At 51.0% G+C, this 19,931-nt stretch overlaps 6 protein-coding genes and 1 non-coding gene across 7 annotated transcripts; 5 read left to right on the top strand and 2 right to left on the bottom strand.

The window, feature by feature from the left end:
- Positions 1–2,774: 2,774 nt before the first annotated feature.
- N0V96_009687 (uncharacterized protein) lies at positions 2,775–3,783 on the top strand (the record flags this gene model as incomplete). The annotated part of the gene is made up of 2 exons (XM_053190355.2): positions 2,775–2,834; positions 2,893–3,783. The coding sequence occupies 2 exons, from the start codon at positions 2,775–2,777 to the stop codon at positions 3,781–3,783; spliced, it is 951 nt and encodes a 316-aa protein (XP_053052285.2).
- Positions 3,784–4,881: 1,098 nt separating this feature from the next.
- N0V96_009686 (uncharacterized protein) lies at positions 4,882–6,241 on the bottom strand (the record flags this gene model as incomplete). The annotated part of the gene is made up of 4 exons (XM_065758716.1): positions 4,882–5,125; positions 5,181–5,276; positions 5,590–5,721; positions 6,150–6,241. 4 exons carry the CDS (start codon positions 6,239–6,241, stop codon positions 4,882–4,884), a joined length of 564 nt encoding a protein of 187 aa, XP_065612781.1.
- Positions 6,242–6,996: 755 nt separating this feature from the next.
- Positions 6,997–7,782, bottom strand: N0V96_009685 (uncharacterized protein; the record flags this gene model as incomplete). Its single annotated transcript, XM_065758715.1, has 1 exon — positions 6,997–7,782. The coding sequence occupies one exon, from the start codon at positions 7,780–7,782 to the stop codon at positions 6,997–6,999; it is 786 nt and encodes a 261-aa protein (XP_065612780.1).
- A 2,580-nt stretch (positions 7,783–10,362) lies between these two features.
- Positions 10,363–12,410, top strand: N0V96_009684 (uncharacterized protein; the record flags this gene model as incomplete). Its single annotated transcript, XM_053190352.2, has 8 exons — positions 10,363–10,372; positions 10,475–10,603; positions 10,656–11,166; positions 11,215–11,281; positions 11,333–11,389; positions 11,445–11,492; positions 11,542–12,155; positions 12,209–12,410. The coding sequence occupies 8 exons, from the start codon at positions 10,363–10,365 to the stop codon at positions 12,408–12,410; spliced, it is 1,638 nt and encodes a 545-aa protein (XP_053052282.2).
- Positions 12,411–13,296: 886 nt separating this feature from the next.
- N0V96_009683 (uncharacterized protein) lies at positions 13,297–14,850 on the top strand (the record flags this gene model as incomplete). The annotated part of the gene is made up of 1 exon (XM_053190351.2): positions 13,297–14,850. One exon carries the CDS (start codon positions 13,297–13,299, stop codon positions 14,848–14,850), a length of 1,554 nt encoding a protein of 517 aa, XP_053052281.1.
- A 2,015-nt stretch (positions 14,851–16,865) lies between these two features.
- N0V96_009682 (uncharacterized protein) lies at positions 16,866–18,190 on the top strand (the record flags this gene model as incomplete). Its single annotated transcript, XM_053190350.1, has 2 exons — positions 16,866–17,488; positions 17,545–18,190. 2 exons carry the CDS (start codon positions 16,866–16,868, stop codon positions 18,188–18,190), a joined length of 1,269 nt encoding a protein of 422 aa, XP_053052280.1.
- A 517-nt stretch (positions 18,191–18,707) lies between these two features.
- Positions 18,708–18,813, top strand: N0V96_009681. The gene has a single exon. It is a non-coding gene; the product is annotated as a tRNA-Pro (tRNA).
- Positions 18,814–19,931: the final 1,118 nt, after the last annotated feature.

Below are 19,931 nucleotides of genomic sequence, written 5' to 3'. Positions count from 1 at the left end.
CAACAAGTCCCCTTACCCATGAAGTATGACATCTAACTGGATCACTCCAACTACTCGTCTCCACACGGCTGTGCTGACACAGTGCTCCTTCGGCTTGTAAATGAGGAGCCGCCTTCCAAGGTGCTTGAGTATTGGTCTAAGACGAGGTCCAGGACGTATTCGTGAATCTGAAAGCTTGTACCCAAAGTTTTAGACGTTCATTCTACACCATAATTGTTCAATACGCATCTTATATTTTCTGAGCATTTTTGAAGCTAAAGACTCTCAAAGTTTATCCGACGTTGGCCATCATTGCAACTATCCCATCAATGTTTCGTAACCTTTCTCCACCATGATATCCATCCAATACACGTCCTGCTGCTTCTCGTCCATGCAAGACCAAGTCTCTCTTACAAGAACAGTCATTTGCCGTATAGGCTTAGCTGCCAGAATGCCCTCGAACGATGCGAGACGTGAGAGAACCAGCCGTCTAGCGTGTAAAATGTCGATCATGGTTGGCTTTGCTTTCAGTCTGGAACTGGAAGCAATGCTTGCCACAGGCCTGTCCACTAAAGAATCCAGCGAAGCAAACTCCCGAGTCATGGAAAGCTCGCTGCAGATGCTCACCAAAAGCAGTGGTTGAATGGACCGAGATCGCGACGTGATTGGAATATCCTGTAAAAGGTCCAGAATGTGTAGAGCAAGACAGGTCAGCCACGTCCCATGTAGAGCTTCTGAATCGTCGGGAACGTTGGGCTCCGACTCTCCGGGTACTTCCAGCCAAGCCGACGGACTGGCAGACGCCGTGTCTTGTAAGAGTAGATCGGGAAAGTTGCGGTAGAGTTGCAGCAGTCCAGTACACCTGTATGCCTCTGCAGCTTTCAACAGATGGTCGGTCGGCGTCATATCATCGCCCGATTCCATAACCGTAATCTCTGTTGGAAGTTCGATCTTGCAGAGCCTCGAGTGAAGCTGTTCTGCTATCTGAATGGCGGCAACGGACTGTTCGATGTCGTGCCTCGACGAGTGCTGGCGGCGACGAATCCGTTTTCGCTCTTTTCTGACCAGTGCCCCGACTTGGCCTACGACCTCTAGTACCTCTACTCCTATGCCTGTCTGCGGATGTGGCATCCTCGCGTCATTCCGATTGGGAAATCGAGGCGGCTGTGGCTGAACGGTTCCACTGGAAGCTGCCGAAGGCAAATCTTGGTCGCTTACGAAGGAAAGCAGCATCCTCCAGTAGACGAGAGAATTGTAAAAGAAGAAGCGTTTCTGTTTGTCTGCCATTGCCAAGTTATCTTGTTGGGCTTCGAGATGGATGAGTGTCTCAGCCAGTAATTCGAACTCAGATTGGCCGAGTTTAGACGGATCATGCCAGCAGAGACTGAAGCCTAGCATGACTAGTGCCAAAAGTGATGATGTATCCGTTGGGCCTGCTCTGCTCTCTTTCCATAGGGCGTTTACCGCCTGGTCCCGAAGTCGACCGCTGGCTGAGGAAAGGCCTGGTGAGACTTCGGCTAGGCAGGCTGCTGCCATGCTTTGAGTAACATAGTAGAGAGATGGCGAACTACCCCAGAGATTAGAGATAGTCGTTCTGTATGGGTTCAGCTTGCTGTCGTAGCAGGACATCATTCCGCACACTTCTTTGAAATAATATTCCACCAGCACCGATGTGTTGTCTTGTAATGAGGGCGATAGTGGAGATTCGTAGCGAGCCATGCTGGATGGATTCGAGTTGACGCGTCGGCCTAACACGTCGCGACTAGGTGAAGCGACTTGGGGACTAGGAATGATCCCCGGCCATAATTCATTGGCCTCGGTTTCGATTGACGGAAGAGAAAATGTTACCCCTGCGGACGAGGAGGGAGTTGGAGATAAAGCCGGTAGGTCTGAGAAGGGAAAGATAGGCTCCAGATGAGCGGCATCTTGAAAGTCTATACTCGAAGGGGTATCGATATTTGCAAACTGGTTGAGGAAGTCCGTGTCACCAATATACCTGCCAGATGGATTAAGGGACTGTAGATTTTGAATTGAGACTGTAGCACTTTGCTGGTGCCTTTCTTGTTCGCTAGATATCGGAGCCGTAATGTCGACCCTAGGCGGTCTAGAGGTAGGCGACCATCTGAGAGGCTTTTGATAGCCGGGACAAGGTATCCCGAGTCTTTTACATCTTGAACAATGTGGCTTAACTTCGTCGCATTTCAACTAGCATGAAGCGTGTTAGGACTTGACATAACAACTGGTGCATAATGTTGGCCTCGTACTCGCTTTGACTTGCATACTGCGCACCCATTTCGGGATCTGGTGATGATCTTTTGCGCCGATGACTGCATCGGATTATTGGACAAGGAATGACAGTTCACATCCAGATGGGGATCAAATGAGGATCAAGTGAGAACGAGACGATACCTCAATCGAATGAGGCAATCCCAGAATCGCTCAAACCTGCAATTATTGAGCAGTAAGCTTCCCACGTGCATGAACTGCGATTTGTCTCAGTGAGTGGAATGACTCGCGTCCGGATGCGGGGAGCTTATCGACAGTGGAGCGCTCGGAGGTTGCATGACCCCAGCGAAGATGAACGCATGCCCCCCATCCACTAAACCAAATCAGGTTCCTCGAGGCGAAGGAAAACGATGCTGAAATGGGTAATCATCGATGAGGAACACTTCGGAGCCACTCTCTTCTCTTATTCAAAGTTTTTCTGATAAGACTTACTGGAAGCACTAAGCTACGCTGTAGCTCTGTCAAATCCCAGTGTTATCACTTCTGATCCTGCTACCTATCTTGCAAACATGGCGGCCGTCTCGGGGAATCGGTCTTTCAAAGTCGCACTGGTACAAACGAGTCCAAAGGTGAGCCCACTATCGACGTCACTTTAGCATGAACTATCACCAACCCTCATCTTTGCAGGTTCTGGATGCCGAGCACAACTTTGCCCATGCTTCCAAACAAATTCGCTTTGCTGCAATTCAGGGAGCATCACTGGCGGTTCTTCCAGAATATCATATGACAGGATGGGTGCCAGACGAACCCTCATTCGCACTGAGCTATGAGGAAGCTCAAAGCTTCCAACGCCGATACCAGCAACTCGCGGCCGAAGTGCACATCAACATATGCGCCGGCACAATCGTCTACCGCGCACCAGATGATCAGCATACCAAGGATACTTCCAAATCCAAGCCAACTCTTCTCAACACTTCTTACTTCATCGACCATGATGGAAAACTCTTAGGCGCTTATACCAAGACCAACCTCTGGATTCCCGAACGCAACCATCTGACTTCAAGCATCGACTACGCACACAAGATGCAAGTCGACGAGGGTACACCGAAGCCTCACCAAGTCTTCGACACTCCCTTGGGCCCCGTCGGAATACTGGTTTGCTGGGATTTGGCATTTCCCGAAGCGTTCCGACAGCTTGTTCTCGCAGGGGCAAAGATCATCATCATGCCCTCATACTGGACGCTGTCAGACATGAGCAAGGAGGGCTTGGAGTATAATGCTACTTGCGAGAAGATGTTTGTGGAATCCACGCTTACTACAAGAGCGTTTGAGAATACTGCTGCCATCATCTACTGCAATGCGGGAGGTCCTTCGGATCAGGGCTATTTTGGTTGCAGCCAGGTTGCATTGCCCATTGTCGGCAAGGTTCCCGGGAGCTTCACGGATGGTGAGGATGGGATGCGGGTAGTGGATGTGGATATGCGAGTTGTTGAGATTGCTGAGCGGAATTACCAGATCAGACAGGATTTGGGACGCGTCGATTGGCACTATGGGTATGTGAAGGGGTCCAAGTTGTAACTTCAGAAAGACGATAATACCAATCTTTAATAGTATGATAATATTATCCAGCTGAGGTGCAATGAGTGTCTGTAGATCTGGGCTCGTATTTGCCCTTGATTGTCAATTTACTCTACCTGCCGCGGATGACGCCTCAAAACCTCCAAGACATTCTAAGATAGTCATTTCTTGTAGCCCAAGAAAGGATCTCATCATCATATCAGGGAGAAAAGCACAACACCTCGCCTTGAAAGGGTTTCAGATGGAGCTCATCAAAAGGCATTGCTGTCAGGCTCTTTCACTAGTTCCTCGACGGCTCTTTTTGAGCACGACAGCATTGAGTTTGTCATATGATTCAATTTGTTGCGATTGCAGACTTTCTTTTACAGAATTACAGCTTATCATGTGGTAGGACGTCTATCCCTTTTGCAGCTTCCTGATTTTCGATAGGGTTCGCAGTCGGCAACTCCTCCCCAAGGATCAGCTCAAACTTGGGACCATTGTAGGTCTTTCTCTTGATCACCCAGAGTGCAACGGCATAAACAATGAAAACTCCAATGACAGCTGTCACGTAGTCTGGGATGTGTCAGATGTATGAACAACTCGCTGGTAGATGGAAACCTACTCATGGTGGAAATATCGATAGGAAGTGCTGGTGGGAAGCAAAAGAACTACGAGATATGTGAGCATTTATCCTCAGTCACCACATGCATCTTTACTTACGATAGAGGTGACGATAACGAAAAGCACCGACGTCCAGTTTGTCAGATAGCCCATGAAGCCTCCGCCCAGGGAGAACACGGGCGGATTATCCGTGACGAGTTTCCGGCCCCTGATTAGCAGGATCATGACTGGCATCGCATACGAAAGATTCAAGAACAGGGTGCAGCTTGCGATATAGGCATTAAATGCTACCTCAGGACCTATGCAATGTTATTTTCTGCGTCTCACGTTTATTGACTGGTAGTCGAACCAAGATAGAGAAGGCCAAATAGGATGTTGAAAATGGCCTGCACGACTATTGCACGTACGGGCACATTCAGCTTAGGGTGGAGGTGCGAGAGGCTTTCAAAAGACAAGATTAGCAAGACTGGCTCAAGTGACTTCATACTGTACTTACTACTTCGAAAATGGAGTTCCGTTGTCTCGAGCCATAGACCAGACCAAGCGACTACCCGATGTGACACAACCGTTGGCTCCGTTAACGAAACAGAGGGCAACTGCAACGCTTAGAACGGTAGCAGCTGCTTTGCTCCTCGTTGCTTGTAAGATCATTTCCGTCAGAGGGCTCTGCGTGGGCGAGGAAAGCAAGACGTCAATGTCGACGGCGCAGAACAGCATGACGAGGATGAAGGCGATACCCCTGTGTTGACTGTTAGGTGTACCAGACTATGTGATGCGGTGGGGGTTGTACTTACGTCGTACCGCCAACGATTACGGCACCGACCATCGCCTGAGGAGCATCTGTGGATGGTCTGGGCATCTCCTCGACCATGTGCGCCACAGCATCAAATCTGTCATGGTGTTAGTCATACAACAGCTGGTCTGATTCTAGCTACTTAGCGAGACGAACCCAATCAAACTGAGAGCAGACTGAAGAAGTCCAAGCATCCAAGCAGTCCCATCGCTCCAGCCGGTGGTATTGGAGAAATTTGTAAAGACGAACTCGGCATCCGTCTTTGGGGAGGTCGCGAGGAGAACGATACTGATCACGACGACGCTGAGCAAGGACCAATACACTTGAGAAGATTAGCAACCCAATCGATAGAATTTTATCTTTCAGAGTACCTACATGCTCCTTCGTTCCAGCGGTTGAGAATTGGGTACGCAAAGATGTTCAAGAATACTCCAATGATGGACACAGCGACGAACATCAAGTAGGTGCTCCACTGTGTGATCTCGTAGGAGCCGCCAGAGGCTGCGACGGCGGCTGCGGCGAGGAACCGGGCTTCACCCAGACTTAGCGAAGCTTCCAAGTTGTTGATGTAGGTTAATTCTCACCTCCAAAATACGCAGCGGTAGTGTTAAGCGTAAGCCAGCCAGCGATGTTGACCCATCCTACAAAGAAGCTCTAGTGCTTATTAGCACCCGATTTCCAGTTAGGCTGGGAGACGTGGGGTTTACCGTCATCTTCCTCCACTTCTTCGTCGAAAGTGCATAGGCATAGTGATACTGTCCTCCAGCTGTCGGATAGAGCGATGCAAGCTCTCCAACACTCGCACTCAAGGCGATGTTGCAGATGACACAGAAGATGAAGCCGTATACAAAGGACACCGACCCACCCGAGGGCATCACCAGACCAATGGACCCAGCTAAAGAGATCCAAGTACTTTGAAAATAACGTCAGTATCAAGATCTGTGGATCTAGCTCCAAGTCGATGACTAACTTGAGAATAGCGAAAGCCATGCCAATCATGGTGATTTTAGAGAATCGCTTCTGCAGGTGGCCATCTTGGTCGTTCGCTGATGATGTGGCCATGTCTTCTGGTGGTCTGTAACAGCAGAGCTTCAATGTTGTGAATTAAGGTAGAGGTAACTACAGTGACGTTCGCAACAGAAGGCGAATCTCTCATGTCCTCTTATGGTCCCTGAAGAGTGTTTCACTTGTACATCGCAGTGTCGCACCGATGATAACAAGGCAGATGATAAGGAGAGGTGCCTTTACGCTTAATAACATGCCAACAAACAGCAACGGGATTATCCTCTCGGGTAGCTGCGAAGCTGCGAGTAATGACGGTGGTCTAACAACACGCTATCCCCAAAGTGGTAGTCTTAAGCAAAGGAAAAGATGAACCCCACGGCCGGCTGTGGATCGGAGACGCAGCTGTGGAGGTCTATCAGCCGATCACCCCGCTTGCAATGATAACGGTCCCGAGTTGCGTCAATGCCGGCATTGATTTCCGCTGCGAACTGTGGACTTGGCTACTCATGTACATATGGTATTTTCTTGAGCACACTTTCTTTAATTTGATCCAGCCTTGCCTTCGCCAGAGCTTCGTTGCGATGTCTAGTTATGCGACTCATCAACTAACTTGGAGCAAATCTGCTGCTCTAATTCACTACACTATGCTAGGGACTGCCGACCAGGCTCTGTACTGAGATGCGTGGAGCAGCACATGGCTAACTTTCCTCGATCGCACGGAGCCCATCGGTTTTGGACAATGGCCACTCTTCAATGCAACGAAATAGACACAAATCATCACAATGCTTTAGTTCGCTCAATATTTGTTTGAATCAGAGCACCTTCTTGTACACCTGGTTGCATTCAATCTCCTGAAGCCACAAGTTCCATGGTCGCATTAATGACCACTGTGTCGTTTTGTCAGAAGCCAAACATTCATCATGGCTTAGACTCTTCACGCCGCCCGTAACCCCAGTAACACCTTGAAGCATTAAAGCAGTGGTTTGGATGCTTGCATTCTTCTGCGTATACACTGCTCGCATCACGGCGAGCTCGATGCTACTAGCAACGACCGTGAAGCCATGCCCACGCATCAACGTCACATTATTACCATTATCGAAGTGTTTCGCCAAATGGGCGCCCATATTCTCACTGCGCACAAGTAGGTCATGGACGTCGCCGTCCTCCATGTGGTCCGCAGTATCGAATACCGGCAAACCGTTGGCACCTAGAAACCCGCACATGTGGCTAACAGCTTTGAGCGGAACACTGGATATCGTGTAGGGGACCACGGCCTCGGAGTGGCTGTGGACCACCGCGTTGACCTTCGGGTGCCGCTTGTAAATCTCTGAGTGGATTCGCCGCTCCGCAAAGCCCGGAGGTGACTCCGCTTCGAGTGGCTCGGCATCACCAACCCTGTAGGCGACAAGATCCCCGATGTCTGAAACCTGAGCTGGGGCAACGTTTCGAGACATTACAAAGATATCGGGGTCTAGAGGGTAGCGGAAAGACAAGTGACCGTAGGCATCAACGACTTGATGGAAGTGGAGAATGTGAGAGCCATCGATGAGTTTGCTGAAAAGCTTCCGAAGGTCGTCGGTGTGAGGAAGAGCAGCCATTTAAACACGATGTATTTCTTTTCGAACAATGGCGCAGGAATGTGAAAGGTTTCGAGGCGATGTCTGTTTTCTTGATGACGGCTGGATTTGAGAAAGGCTGAGAATGTCGCAAGAGCTGAGCGCTCATACAGAAGCAGCTGATCGACGGGCCGATGATCGGATTTCAGAAATCTGGCGGGGTACGAGCACCAACTGGATGCGGGGTCGTCGAGGGGGTGGTTTGAGAGTCTGGATGTATGGCACTTGGAAACCTTTTCGTACATGCACATAGGATTATCATGTTAATAATTGTTTATTTGTGTGAATGTGCGCCGATTTCCAGGTAGCAGTACATTTACTGACGAAACTGATCTTTTCTCCCTGCAACTTCAGTCTTGAGAGGAACTTCTTGGCCCTTTCGAAATGAGACCTAGCTCAACCAGAAGCCTCTCTAAGCCCTCTGTCTTGAATGGTTTCTGTATCAATGCGTCGAAACCGAGACTGCGAGTTCTGTCCATTTCTAGTCCCATCGATATGCCAGCGGCCATTATCACAATATAGCACGGCTTTAGCCTATTCTCGGTCTCGAATGCGCGAATGAGTCTTGTGGCATGCAGACCATCAATGACGGGCATCGAAGGCTGCATCAAGATGCATCGATACAGTTGGTGGCCTTTCTTGTATGCCTCGAAGGCTTCCTGACCGTTACATGCGAAATCGTACACGCAATTGTGGCCTAATCCGTCCATTTGCCTAGCGATGAGCTTTCTCACAACTCGATTCTGTTCCGCTACAAGGATGTTGATTGGCGGCGTGACTGTTGCTGCGATGGGAATGCTATCTGTCTGAGGTGTGCTTGAGAGACTCAATTGCTCTGTGCTCAGCTCTTCCAGTGGACGTGTTCCATTCTTCGGCATGGGTTCTTCGCTCGGGAATGCCATGTCGGCATAAGCATCATCCACTCTTGTCGGTGCAAGCGAAGCGATGGCAGGCAGGTTCGGAAGTGCTGTGATCAAAAATGCATTGAAGAGGCAAGATGACACTGCGAATCTTCGCTCGAACACTACTCCCTCGATTATGTGCTTTAAGAGGCTTGCTGCCTGCTTGGCTTCCCACTTCTCGCTTAGGTACAGTAGGTACTCAAGGCGCAGCATTTCTAAGGTAGTCTGCTAATGTGGATATGGGTTCACAAGAGGCCTCGCATTGAGGTTTATTAGGTAGGGAATTGAGTTCAGGAAAGAAAATAGCTATGGCACGATGCAGTCCACCCAATTTTTCACGATAATTAGGACGATAGACTCGCTACTTTTCGGGGTTCGTTGAGAGCTGTGCTGCCTTGGCACAACCGTTCTTCATCAGCGTTTTAGGTGGGATGTGGTTCTTGCATACTCAAATAGGTATGAACAGCATCTCTCGTGATACATCTCCAAGAGATTATTATGGAAATCGTACGCTCCCCGCCCCGTATTATTGTGAAATGTCAAGACGGGGTCATCATCTTGAACCAGTCGCGCCCGATCGATGCCGACTCCGTCGGAGGCGTGGAACCGCGCAACTGTGGGGCCGACTTACGGGATCGGGTTGAAAATCTTGGCAAGGGCCCCGAACGAGTTCTGAGCGTCTGGCATCGAGAGGGGGATGAGGTAAGTCGCCGGCTTCGAACTCAAGTCATTTCTCACGGACTCTTCGGGATTCGGCTACTCCGTATTGCCTCGTTCTCGCAACGTTCCAGAAGCTCTATCCCTGAAGCTCAGACTCGTGTCGAGACGCATCTCCCAATGAGACCGCCGTAAACGCGAGACATGTCCAAACTCTGTTCTACTTACCTTGCCATCTCGCAAGGCAGGGCGCCGGACCTCTTCATCTCTCCTGCAGAGTGCTCCCTCTCAACTGAGTGGATTGCACATGGCTGGGCGCCTCGAACAAATGAACTCTGCCAAAAACAAACCCCTCGGAGCCACTTCCCCGCGTCCATCTTCTCCAACATTGGGTTTCCGCTAGGGTACCTAAGGTGTTAGCTCAATGACGCCGAGTTCTGGGGTAACGCACTTGGTGGAACTGCGTGACACCCCTAGATCCATTTTCGCTTCGCCTCGCATGAAAAAGCATCTGCCGGCTGTTCGTTTCGGGATCTGGTGGGACAAGGGAGAGAGTCAAGACTGGGGGAAGCTTGGAGCTCGGGTGCTCGGTCAAGCAGCAGCAGTGAAGCACGGCAGATCGGTAAAAACCCCAAACGCTACAACCCCCAAAACTGCTTCTCCAAAGGCGTCTTTTGTGTTTTTTCTATGAAGTCCGACTCCGTGACCTCGGTAAGCGGGCCAGCACCTTGGTATTTGGATTCCCCAACCTTCCCCAAGGATCCAGCTCCATATCTCGAGCTTGACGACTGCATAGAATCATTGTCGCAACGCCAGTATTCCCAAGACTCTGGATATCCAACTTTTCACAAAAAGATCGTCATTGTAACGCAAATACCTAGTCACGTCTCCGTGATCGAGAATTGGTTTCGCTGTGCCAAGCTGCGGCCACTGGAGTTCGATCGAGTATAGAGCTGAGGAGATTCGGATAGCTTCCAATCTCAAAGGGAAATAAACAGCAACAATGGCACTCGGTAAGAAGACCTTGTTTGCGATCCTTCCCCGAGTTCTCGAATCCAGACCAATTGGCGGGCGTTGGCCACCGCAATAGCTATGAACGCGCACTCACTCGATAGTAGTCACGGCGGCAGCGCTGGCTGGCAGCATGGTCTCCAGCATGTACGTAGATGCCAAGTACCACATCTCCAAGGATGTCAAGACCCTTCGAGGTCGACGAACGATGACCAAATTTGTCGAAAACTCAAGTAAGGACTGCCGGAGCCTACTAGAAGCTCGTAAGATTAACGCAGGATACAGTCAAGAGCAGCCGTGTTTCTCCCTATTATTTCTTCGAAGAAGCGGTCCAAAAGGATCCCTATGGTGAAGCCATCTGGACACGAGGCGGTAGTGTGTCATGGAAGATGACATACGATAGAGCGAACCAGTATGCACAGATGTTCTTGTCGCAAGGGGTAAGACCAGGCGACTTCGTTGCGATTCTCATGCAAAATTCGCCCGACTTTGCATTTGCCTGGGTTGGGCTGCTTGCAATCGGCGCGGCGCCCGCCATGATCAACTACAACCTAGTGGGCAAAGCCCTCCTCGGCTGTATCGAGATCAGTACCGCCAAGCTCATAGTCGTCGACGGAAGCCCCGATATTGCGGCCAAGTACAACGACGTACAGGCCGAATTGGATCTCAAGGGAATCAGAGTCGTCAACATCGGAGAAGAGAGGGAAAGGATATACCAGACGGATCCTATTCGTCCGCGAGACGAGCTTCGGAAGAAACTGACGCCTGCCGATGCAATGGCCATGTTTTACACGAGGTAAGCTCATTGGAATTGGGGCCTGACTGCGATATCTGACAATTGCAGTGGAACGACCGGCCTACCCAAGGCCGTCATCATGCCTGCTGCTGCTGCGGGTGGCCTCGCATTATCGGTGAGTATTTGTTGTGCACTCTGTTTTCCTCCAGCTTGCTGATCAGCTTAGAACGACATTGGCCTGCATCCGACAAAGGGCGGGAATGAAAGATGCTACATTTGCATGGTAAGTGAATGCGCCTATATTGTGATGACTGAAGTCTCTAAACGGATTGATATAGCCGTATTATCACGGGACTGGCGGTATTACCATGATATCACAGATTTTGGTGAGTACTTCCCGCCTGCTATTAGCGACTTCTGGCTTACACGTTATAGTCTGGTTCTACAGTCTGCATGGCGCCCAAATTCAGTGTCTCAAACTTCTGGGAAGATGTTCGTGACTCCCACGCCACTTGGTTCGTCTACGTTGGCGAGACTCTCCGATATCTCTTAGCCTCGCCCCCCTCACCGCGCGACAAAGACCACAACATCCATGCTGTTTTCGGCAACGGCTGCAGACCCGACGTATGGAAACGGTTCCAAGAGAGGTTCGGCATCGACACGGTGTGCGAGTTCTATAACAGCACCGAGGGCGCATTGGGCCTTCGTAACCTATCTCGGGGAGACTTCTTCGCGAATGCTCTAGGTCACCACGGGCTTTTGCTACGACTCAAGTACAGAAACATGGTGGTACCTGTAGAGATCGATGCGGAAACAGGCAATATCCAGCGAGATCCCAAGACTGGCCTGGCCCTGCGCGCTTCGTATGAAGTCGGCGGGGAGATCTTGGTCGAGCATCCTGGAGAGCGAGCGTTTCCGGGCTACTTCAACAACGAGGATGCCACCAACAAGAAGTTTGTCCGTGATATCCTCAAGAAGGGCGATTGCTTCTATCGGACTGGTGACTCTTTGCGACGCGATAGTGAAGGCAGATGGTTCTTCCTTGATCGGTAAGTGTCAGAAAGATCTCGCTTCGGCTGCATTTGCTCACCCATACACCTAGCCTAGGTGACACGTACCGCTGGAAAGGTGAGAATGTCTCGACCGCGGAAGTCTCAGAGGTCCTCGGTAGCTACCCGGGCGTCAACGAGGCAGTCGTCTACGGCGTCCAGCTTCCCGGGCATGATGGTAAGGCTGGTGCGGCAGCCCTAGATATCGCTGCGGATCAGAAGGGGTCCTTTAACTATGCCGATTTCCTCAGGTGAGTAGACTTGGCCAAAAGGTTTTGCACACAACGAGACTGACCCGTCTACAGTTTTGCACGATCAAAGCTCCCGAGATATGCCGTGCCGGTTTTCATCCGACTCTTGAACGAGGGGACAGCAACGCACAACAACAAACAAAATAAGGTGCCGCTGAAGAATGAGGGCGTGGACCCAAGCAAGATCCAAGGTGGCGATCAATTGTTATGGATTGAGAAGCACGGGAAAGGCAGCACATATGTCCCGTTTACTCAAGATGACTGGAACAACCTCGGTATGGGGAAGGCTAAGCTGTAATTATTCTAGAGAGACACGTAAATGAACGGTGTGACGAGAGGTCACACACATAAGCTCAAAAATTTTATCGAAAGGCCGGCCATGTTACCTTGCCAAAGATGCCTGTAGTTCTCGGGAATCTTACTGAAAGCGACCATTTCGTGCGACAGGACGGTCTGGAAATGGATATCCTGCATCAAAACTTCGACTCCAGACGCTCCGGACCGCTTGACCTGCATTCCCGCTCTGGTGCGGGAGATGGTCTGTCGCTCATCAACTACTTATCCAATGGGAAGTATGTGATGTGAAATAGTTGGATCCAAGCTTCGCGACGGCGTCTCCCAGGATGTGACGAACCCCGCACGACGCAATCACGCAGCAAGGCCCTGGTGCGCGGGGGAACACCCCTGCTCGGTTCACATGGCGATCAGCATGAAATGGGATGGCTGGGACCGAGGCCGGCAAAAGACAAACAAGATGAGGTGAACCATGGGAACTTCTTGATCTGGACGTCGTGTCCAGGGGTAACAGTTGATATGAGCGGCGTATCCCTTGTGGAAGCTGTTCATTTTGGTCCACTATTCTTTCGAATTTGAGGTCCTTAATCGTCAACATGGCCGGCATTAAGAGAACACGCATCATATTTGCGCTGGCCATCACCGTCGTTCTGATCATACTGTTCAAGAAGGGCGACACGAATCCTCAAATATCCCAATGGACACCCAACTCACCACCGGACGGCTCCCTCGTCAATCTCAACATCCCTCCAGATCACATGGAGGTGCCCATCATCGATAATAACCTCCAGTTTCAGCCGCCGCCAGTTCAGGCGCATGTCCTTCTCGACGCGCATAAACTCTCGACAGCCGATGACTTTATCCCCCACTTCGCCGCCGTCACCAACATCAAGGGTATCTCCCAGCAAGAGGCTCGCGCATCATGTACTTGGCCAGCGGACATGTATGTCGATTTTCAATTCTCCGACTCTCTACCATGGGTTATTGAGGATCGGCCAGTGCTTGAAATCGAGCTGCGCAGACGCGAGTGGCATGATTTCGTCAAGAGCGGCATGGTCCCATACGCAAGCGTTAAGGGTCGCTTCTCCGGGCGAGGACTGGTAATAGTCGCGGGCAACGCCGACACGGTGATGCGCGTCAAGGTAATCCTGCGTCAACTGAAGAGGCTCAAGTCGACAATTGCGATTGAGATCCACTACTGGGACACCGAGATGGACATGGGCGTCATGGCAGATCTCAATGCTCTCTATGAGCCGATATACTACAACGATCTCTCCAAAGAGCACAATATTGTGCATATCAAGAAGGATGGGATCTTTGGGATCAACTACCAGCTGAAGACTGCCGCACTGCTCAATTCGCGTTGGGCTGAGCCTCTGCTGCTCGACTCCGACAACATTCCCATGATCGACCCATCGATTCTCTACGACTCGATGCAGTACACAGAATATCACTCTGTATTCTGGCCTGATATTGCTCGCACACGGCCTCAGAATCCTGCTTGGGCCATCTTCAATACGCCATGCAAAATGGCCGAACACGAGCAGGAGAGCGGACAGCTTCTGGTAGACAAACAGCGCTTCTGGTACCACCTCCAGCTTGCATCGTGGCTCAACAATGAGCAGGGGAAATACTACAATGAGATGTTGCTGGGCGACAAGGACATGTTCCGTTTCGCGTGGCACGCTCTACGGACGACGTTTGGAAAGCCCAAGAAATGGGTCACGAGCGTCGGAACGGAGAATGATGGCTTCTACTGCGGACACTCGTTCGCGCAGCACCACCCCGACGATGGCCGCATCGCCTTCCTCCACGGAGGACTCGTCAAGACTGCTCCTCTCGAAGTCATGAGGTGGAATCGGGACGTCAAGGGCGGATATCTACGGCATTACAAGAGGGCGCCGAGCGAAGAGAGTCCCGAGGTGAATGTCAACGTCGCCATCAAGTGGGACGGCGCTACTTACATGCCTCAGCATTCTGAAAAGTTTGTTGCGGCCCAGTGCACCGACATGTTTGATGTCCAGGCTAGAGACTTGAATGAGATTCTGCCTGGTGTCGAGCAGACGTTCCGCGAAATCGGTGGGTACTGGCAGTTGGACCAGGAAGATGCGACGAAGCTGGGTCAGTCTGGGTCTTTACCTGCCAGCTGAAGTCCGAGGCGTTACGGCTTGCCAAACAGAACAAACAGAATCGCGAGGAGCCACACTTGTGTGGTGCCCCTGAAGATCCTCGACGGGCCGATGGCTTCCTACCTAGCGCCAGGCGCCAGTGAGAGGAAGAAGGGTCAAAGACACCAAACAACGGACAAAGAAGGTTTAGTGCCGTTGGCGCCGTCTTTTGGCGCTCAGAAACGTTCTCTCACAGGAACACACAAAGACCAACACGAGGAAGCAGGATGCAACTCGGTCAGCTCGCTCAGACCGAGGTTTAGAGCAAGGCTTGAAGGCTTCGAGCTTATTTTATCAGCTTGTGTCTGACCAGTCAAAGCCGGTCCGATGTCAGCAGCCCTCCTCGGACGAGGCGTGTCAGTGTCACACGGGAACGAGGGCATCTTGATTGTCAGAAAAGCTTGGCATGACAAGTCAAAAGAAGAGGCATTCACAAGGCTGAAATGAGAAGAGGGTGCTGAGCGATTCGATCATCTTCATAGGATATCATGTTGTTGCCATCATAGCCTGAGGACATTAGGGTTGTTTACGCGCCTGATCTGTCGAGCAGTAACTCGCACTCCCACTTCACATCGACGAGTGTTCGTACGTAGTCCGTACACGACATGCGGACAGCCTAGCAGGGAGGAAACGTAACGGAAACCCCTGGACCAAAAGATCCTCTCCTTCTATGAGTTAGAAATAGCATCTTAATTATTGGACGATCCAGCTGGTTGGCGCGCCATCCGAGCGTTTAAAAGTTTCTGAGACAGCATCGGACGACAAGAAACGTCCAGTCCACGCAGGAAAACAAGCTCAACGGCGGTCGTATCCAATATGTTAGGGTCTTCCGGGCCATCCCACCTGATGTTTCAGGGGAGCTTAGCCGCTAAGCCGTGCCGTCGCGCACTAGAAGCAGCATTGGATTAGCGTCGGGATTGTGCAGCATACGGGATGCAACGCTAAAGCAACTCTCTCCTTTGTGGGATTGCGACTCGCGTTATTACCCCTGAACAAGAGTAACTCTGCTGAGTCTGTTCCAACTCGGTCAGAGTCAGTTGCTGGAAGGGGAACAGTGGTCTCCCCCGTAGATCGGATCTGGAATAGCACGGGTACCAAGATGGGAGCTAAGAAATGTTATGCGTCTGAACTCACATCCTGTTCCTGGTACACATGCATCTCTCAGGGTCGGATGATGGGTGCATCGATACGAAGCACGGCGACTGACAGTTGCAAACGTAGTGTCAATGAGTGAGTTCATGTCCGTACGCAACGCAAGTTGAACAACACTTATTGACTAACATTGCCTGCAGTAAACCTCGTCAGTATTGCTCATGCCCCCGAGTATAGAACAAGGGGAACAATATCTAAAATACCTTACTCAGTGGTATCTCGACGTGGTATTAGTCGGCACACAGACCTCTTTGTTTCCTCCTGGTCAACGCCTCGCTCACCGCTGTAGCAACCACCGTCTTGCCCCTGTCTGGCTGTCCAATCACAAACAACATGATTTCTCGTCCGACTCTTCAAGGCTTCGCGGAGGCGGAGCAAAAGTACACATGGTGGCGCTCGGACTGGATCAACTCCTACTCGGTTGACTCGGCCCAATACGAGACTATGAGCGACTGACAGCAGATGAGAAGGAGGAAAAGCAAGTCTTTGCTACAACGTCGACGGCGTCGAGACGCCCCGGAACTAGCCAACACGATTAGAGACTCCTCATCTCCACAGTCAGCATTCAAGCTGTACGATGGCTTCCATTGCCAAGAATAGATTCGCAAAAATCCAAGCACGGCCTCCCGGGCTTGGGGGCTATTGATGAGGATATAATGAACTCATGATGCCCAGCCTCTAGCACTTGGCTCATCAGGATACGCCTCATCATCTCTTTCGTCTCTAACATTCCTTCTTGATTCGATAGAATCATCCTTTCGTTCTGCGACTTTAGCATACACACAACCTAGACCATTCCCTATCAACTTCTCTTCTTCCAGGTACACAACTATTTCGAACTCATCATGCGTGTGTCAACTTTCCTTACTACCGCGCTCGCGGCCACGCCCATCATCGCCTACCCCGGCATGAAGAACACATTCGCCGAGATCCGCTCCCGCGCCGATGTAGACGGCAACGGCGCTGACGACGGAGACTCTAACGAGCTCATTGGCGATCTCATCACCCTCGACGACTCCAAGCTCACTCCTGTTGGAGGCAGCGTCAAGAAGCTCCTTACCGGTTTTGATAACCCCGAGAGTGACGACGCCTACCCAACCGTCGGAAGATCAGGCACCCTCGCACCAAAGGGTTCAGCGGCTTGCGCTGCTGATACCTGCTGCATCTGGAAGTACATCGCCAACGATCTTCAGGGTACCTTCAGAGGCAGATCCGGCCGTTGCACCGACTTCGCCCGCGCTGCCGTCCGTCTTGGCTTCCACGATGCCGGCGGCTGGTCAAAGGGAACCGGAAACCTCGGCGGAGCTGACGGCTCCATCATTCTCGCTTCAGAAGAAATGGCACGCGGGGAGAACCACGGTCTCGAGGAGATTGTTGCCCAGACCCAGGTCTGGTTCGACCGGTATAAGCAGTTTGGAATCGGAATGGCCGATCTCATCCAGTTCTCTGCAACTGTAGCCACTGTCGTGTAAGTCATCCGGACCTATGGTCTCACAACCTGAGCGTGAACTGATTTCGTGACAGCTGCCCCTTGGGTCCTCGCATTCGCACATACGTCGGCCGCAAGGACTCCTCTGTCCCTGCTCCCCTTAACCTTCTGCCTCCCGTCACCGGCTCTGCCGACTTCTTGATCGAGCTCTTTGAGAACAAGACCATCAAGCCCCACGGCCTCACCGCACTCATCGGCGCCCACACGACCAGCCAGCAGCGCTTCGTGGACCCCAGCCGCGCCGGCGACCCGCAGGACAGCACCCCCGGTGTCTGGGACGTCAAGTTCTACAAGGAGACCCTCGGCTCCGCTCCTGCTCGTGTCTTCAAATTTGCCAGCGATGTCGTCCTTTCTAAGGACTCCCGCATCAGCTCCGAGTTCCAGGCGTTCGCTGGCCAGGGCGGACAGTCCCACTGGAACCAGGACTACGCTCGCGAGTATATCCGTCTCTCTCTTCTTGGTGTCTTCAACATCAACGACTTGACAGAGTGCACCAAGGCCCTGCCTCCTCGTACCGGAAGCACCTTCACCGCTCCCGACCAGGCTGTTTTGGACAAATGGCTCGCCACCAAGGACCGCCTTAACAACATCGCCGATCAACTCAGGAACGGTGGCGACATCAATGGCATGATTGCGTCGGTTATGAGCTGGTTGAAGGGAGTCTTCCACTTCAGGTGGTAAACCCCTTCTGATTCCGTCCTGTCATGTTCGGGTCATAGAGGCGTTCGGGTCTGTTCTTGGTATATAAAAACCGCCGTATCCGGCAAGGTAGATACAAACCACATAATGTCTATACCTAATCTAAACCACACCTGGTTCACTTATTACATGTAGTACTTGAGAAGCTGTTTATGACAGTGTCTCTGTGTTTTATCATACTCCTCATCATTTGGTGCTCTAGCTAGAATTAAGCCGGTCGAAGCAAGGAAGAGAGACGCCGCACACTTAATCCCGTAGTCACATCATTGTCTATGACACAAGTGCGTTTCCAGCACCGTTCAACCTGAAGCGCGACTCAGTCAAGCTAGCATTATACCCACACATTACCCGTGTGCTGTGACTACTCCAGACGTGAGTGCCCTCATCATGACCCGCCCTAACTCCACAACCGCACAACTCGTCTCCCACCACTCTTCTTCAGCAAACCTACGGCACCAACCCAGCATCCAGAACATCGTACGATGCTTCAGGATCACTAGCCCTGGTGGTCTAGCGGTATGATTCTTCCTTAGGGCTTCAACAAGACTTCTGAGTCTTATCCGCCGGATTGGAAGAGGTCCCAGGTTCGAATCCTGGCCAGGGCCCAATCTTTTGCTCTGACAAGCTTCTTATACGTGTAAATGAGCTTTTGGCTCTAGGTGATGTTTTTGTGATGTCGCATTTACTTAGGAACGCAAACGCAATTGGCCGAATTGTTCCCAGTGCATGATGATCCGCCGCGTTTCTGTAGGACTTGAGATCAGAACAGAGACTAACTGACGACTCGCTAGAAATTGAGACGCCAATAATGCTTGATCGTTGCTACTTACCATTCCTTGCTTGCCGCAAACATCATTACAAATTGCAACAGAGTCGCAACCTTCTCCGGGTGTTTGAGGCAACGCATTTGCCAAATAGGCCAAAGCCATCAACAGAGTAGCATACGGAATCGTCTTCATGTTGGTTACAGAAGTCTTGTGCGAGATTAGAATGATGACTATTATGCGAACGGCGAGTTTGATAAGCCTTTCAAGTGGATGGTCTGATTGAAGATCTTACAGTTGCGGAATGCTGGCCATTGTCTGCGTTGAGAGAAGCTATGTGAGTAGGTATTTATTCAAGTGCCATACCCGCAAACACGCAGACAAGTCGAAAGCGAACGCGATATGTAGCGCAGTTAGGCTGACCATGTCATGTCTCGGAAGGCGGTTGACTCATGTTGTGCTGATGGCAGGCCATCGATTGATTCGTGCCCCAGATTTTCGTGTGTCGTCTCAAAAAGTGAAACATGCTTGAAGTTCAACTCGTGGTGTAGAAAGCTTAAAATTCTCGGTGATCCGAACAGCCGGAAATTTACCAGCCCAATAACCAAAGACCTGGTTTTCCAATCCACGCTCTAAGGTACATTGGACTCGGGAATTACTTGATTACCGAGATCCTTGACAGGGCTGTCATTGTTTTGAAAATGTCGCCGGTCGCCCGCATAAGTTGGATTTCCGTGAATTGAGATTTACCGCGTTCACATCCAGGAAATGCCGGTGGTGAGCTTCGTGAATCATGCATAGCATTGATTATGACTTGCAGGTTTCGGATGAACCGATGAATTTACGAGTACTCATGGGAATGGATGCCAATAAGCCCAAGCCTACAAGGACAACTTGCCCTCTTGAGACCTCTAAGTTCAGGTCCGAGGTTCCGAGTATTACAATGATTACTACGGTAT

This window comes from Colletotrichum fioriniae (assembly GCF_027942845.1).
Source record: "Colletotrichum fioriniae strain IMI 355084 chromosome Unknown scaffold_12, whole genome shotgun sequence".
Lineage (NCBI taxonomy): Eukaryota > Fungi > Ascomycota > Sordariomycetes > Glomerellales > Glomerellaceae > Colletotrichum > Colletotrichum fioriniae.
Note: the sequence above shows the minus strand (reverse complement) of the source record. Positions and strands in the feature narration are given on the sequence as shown.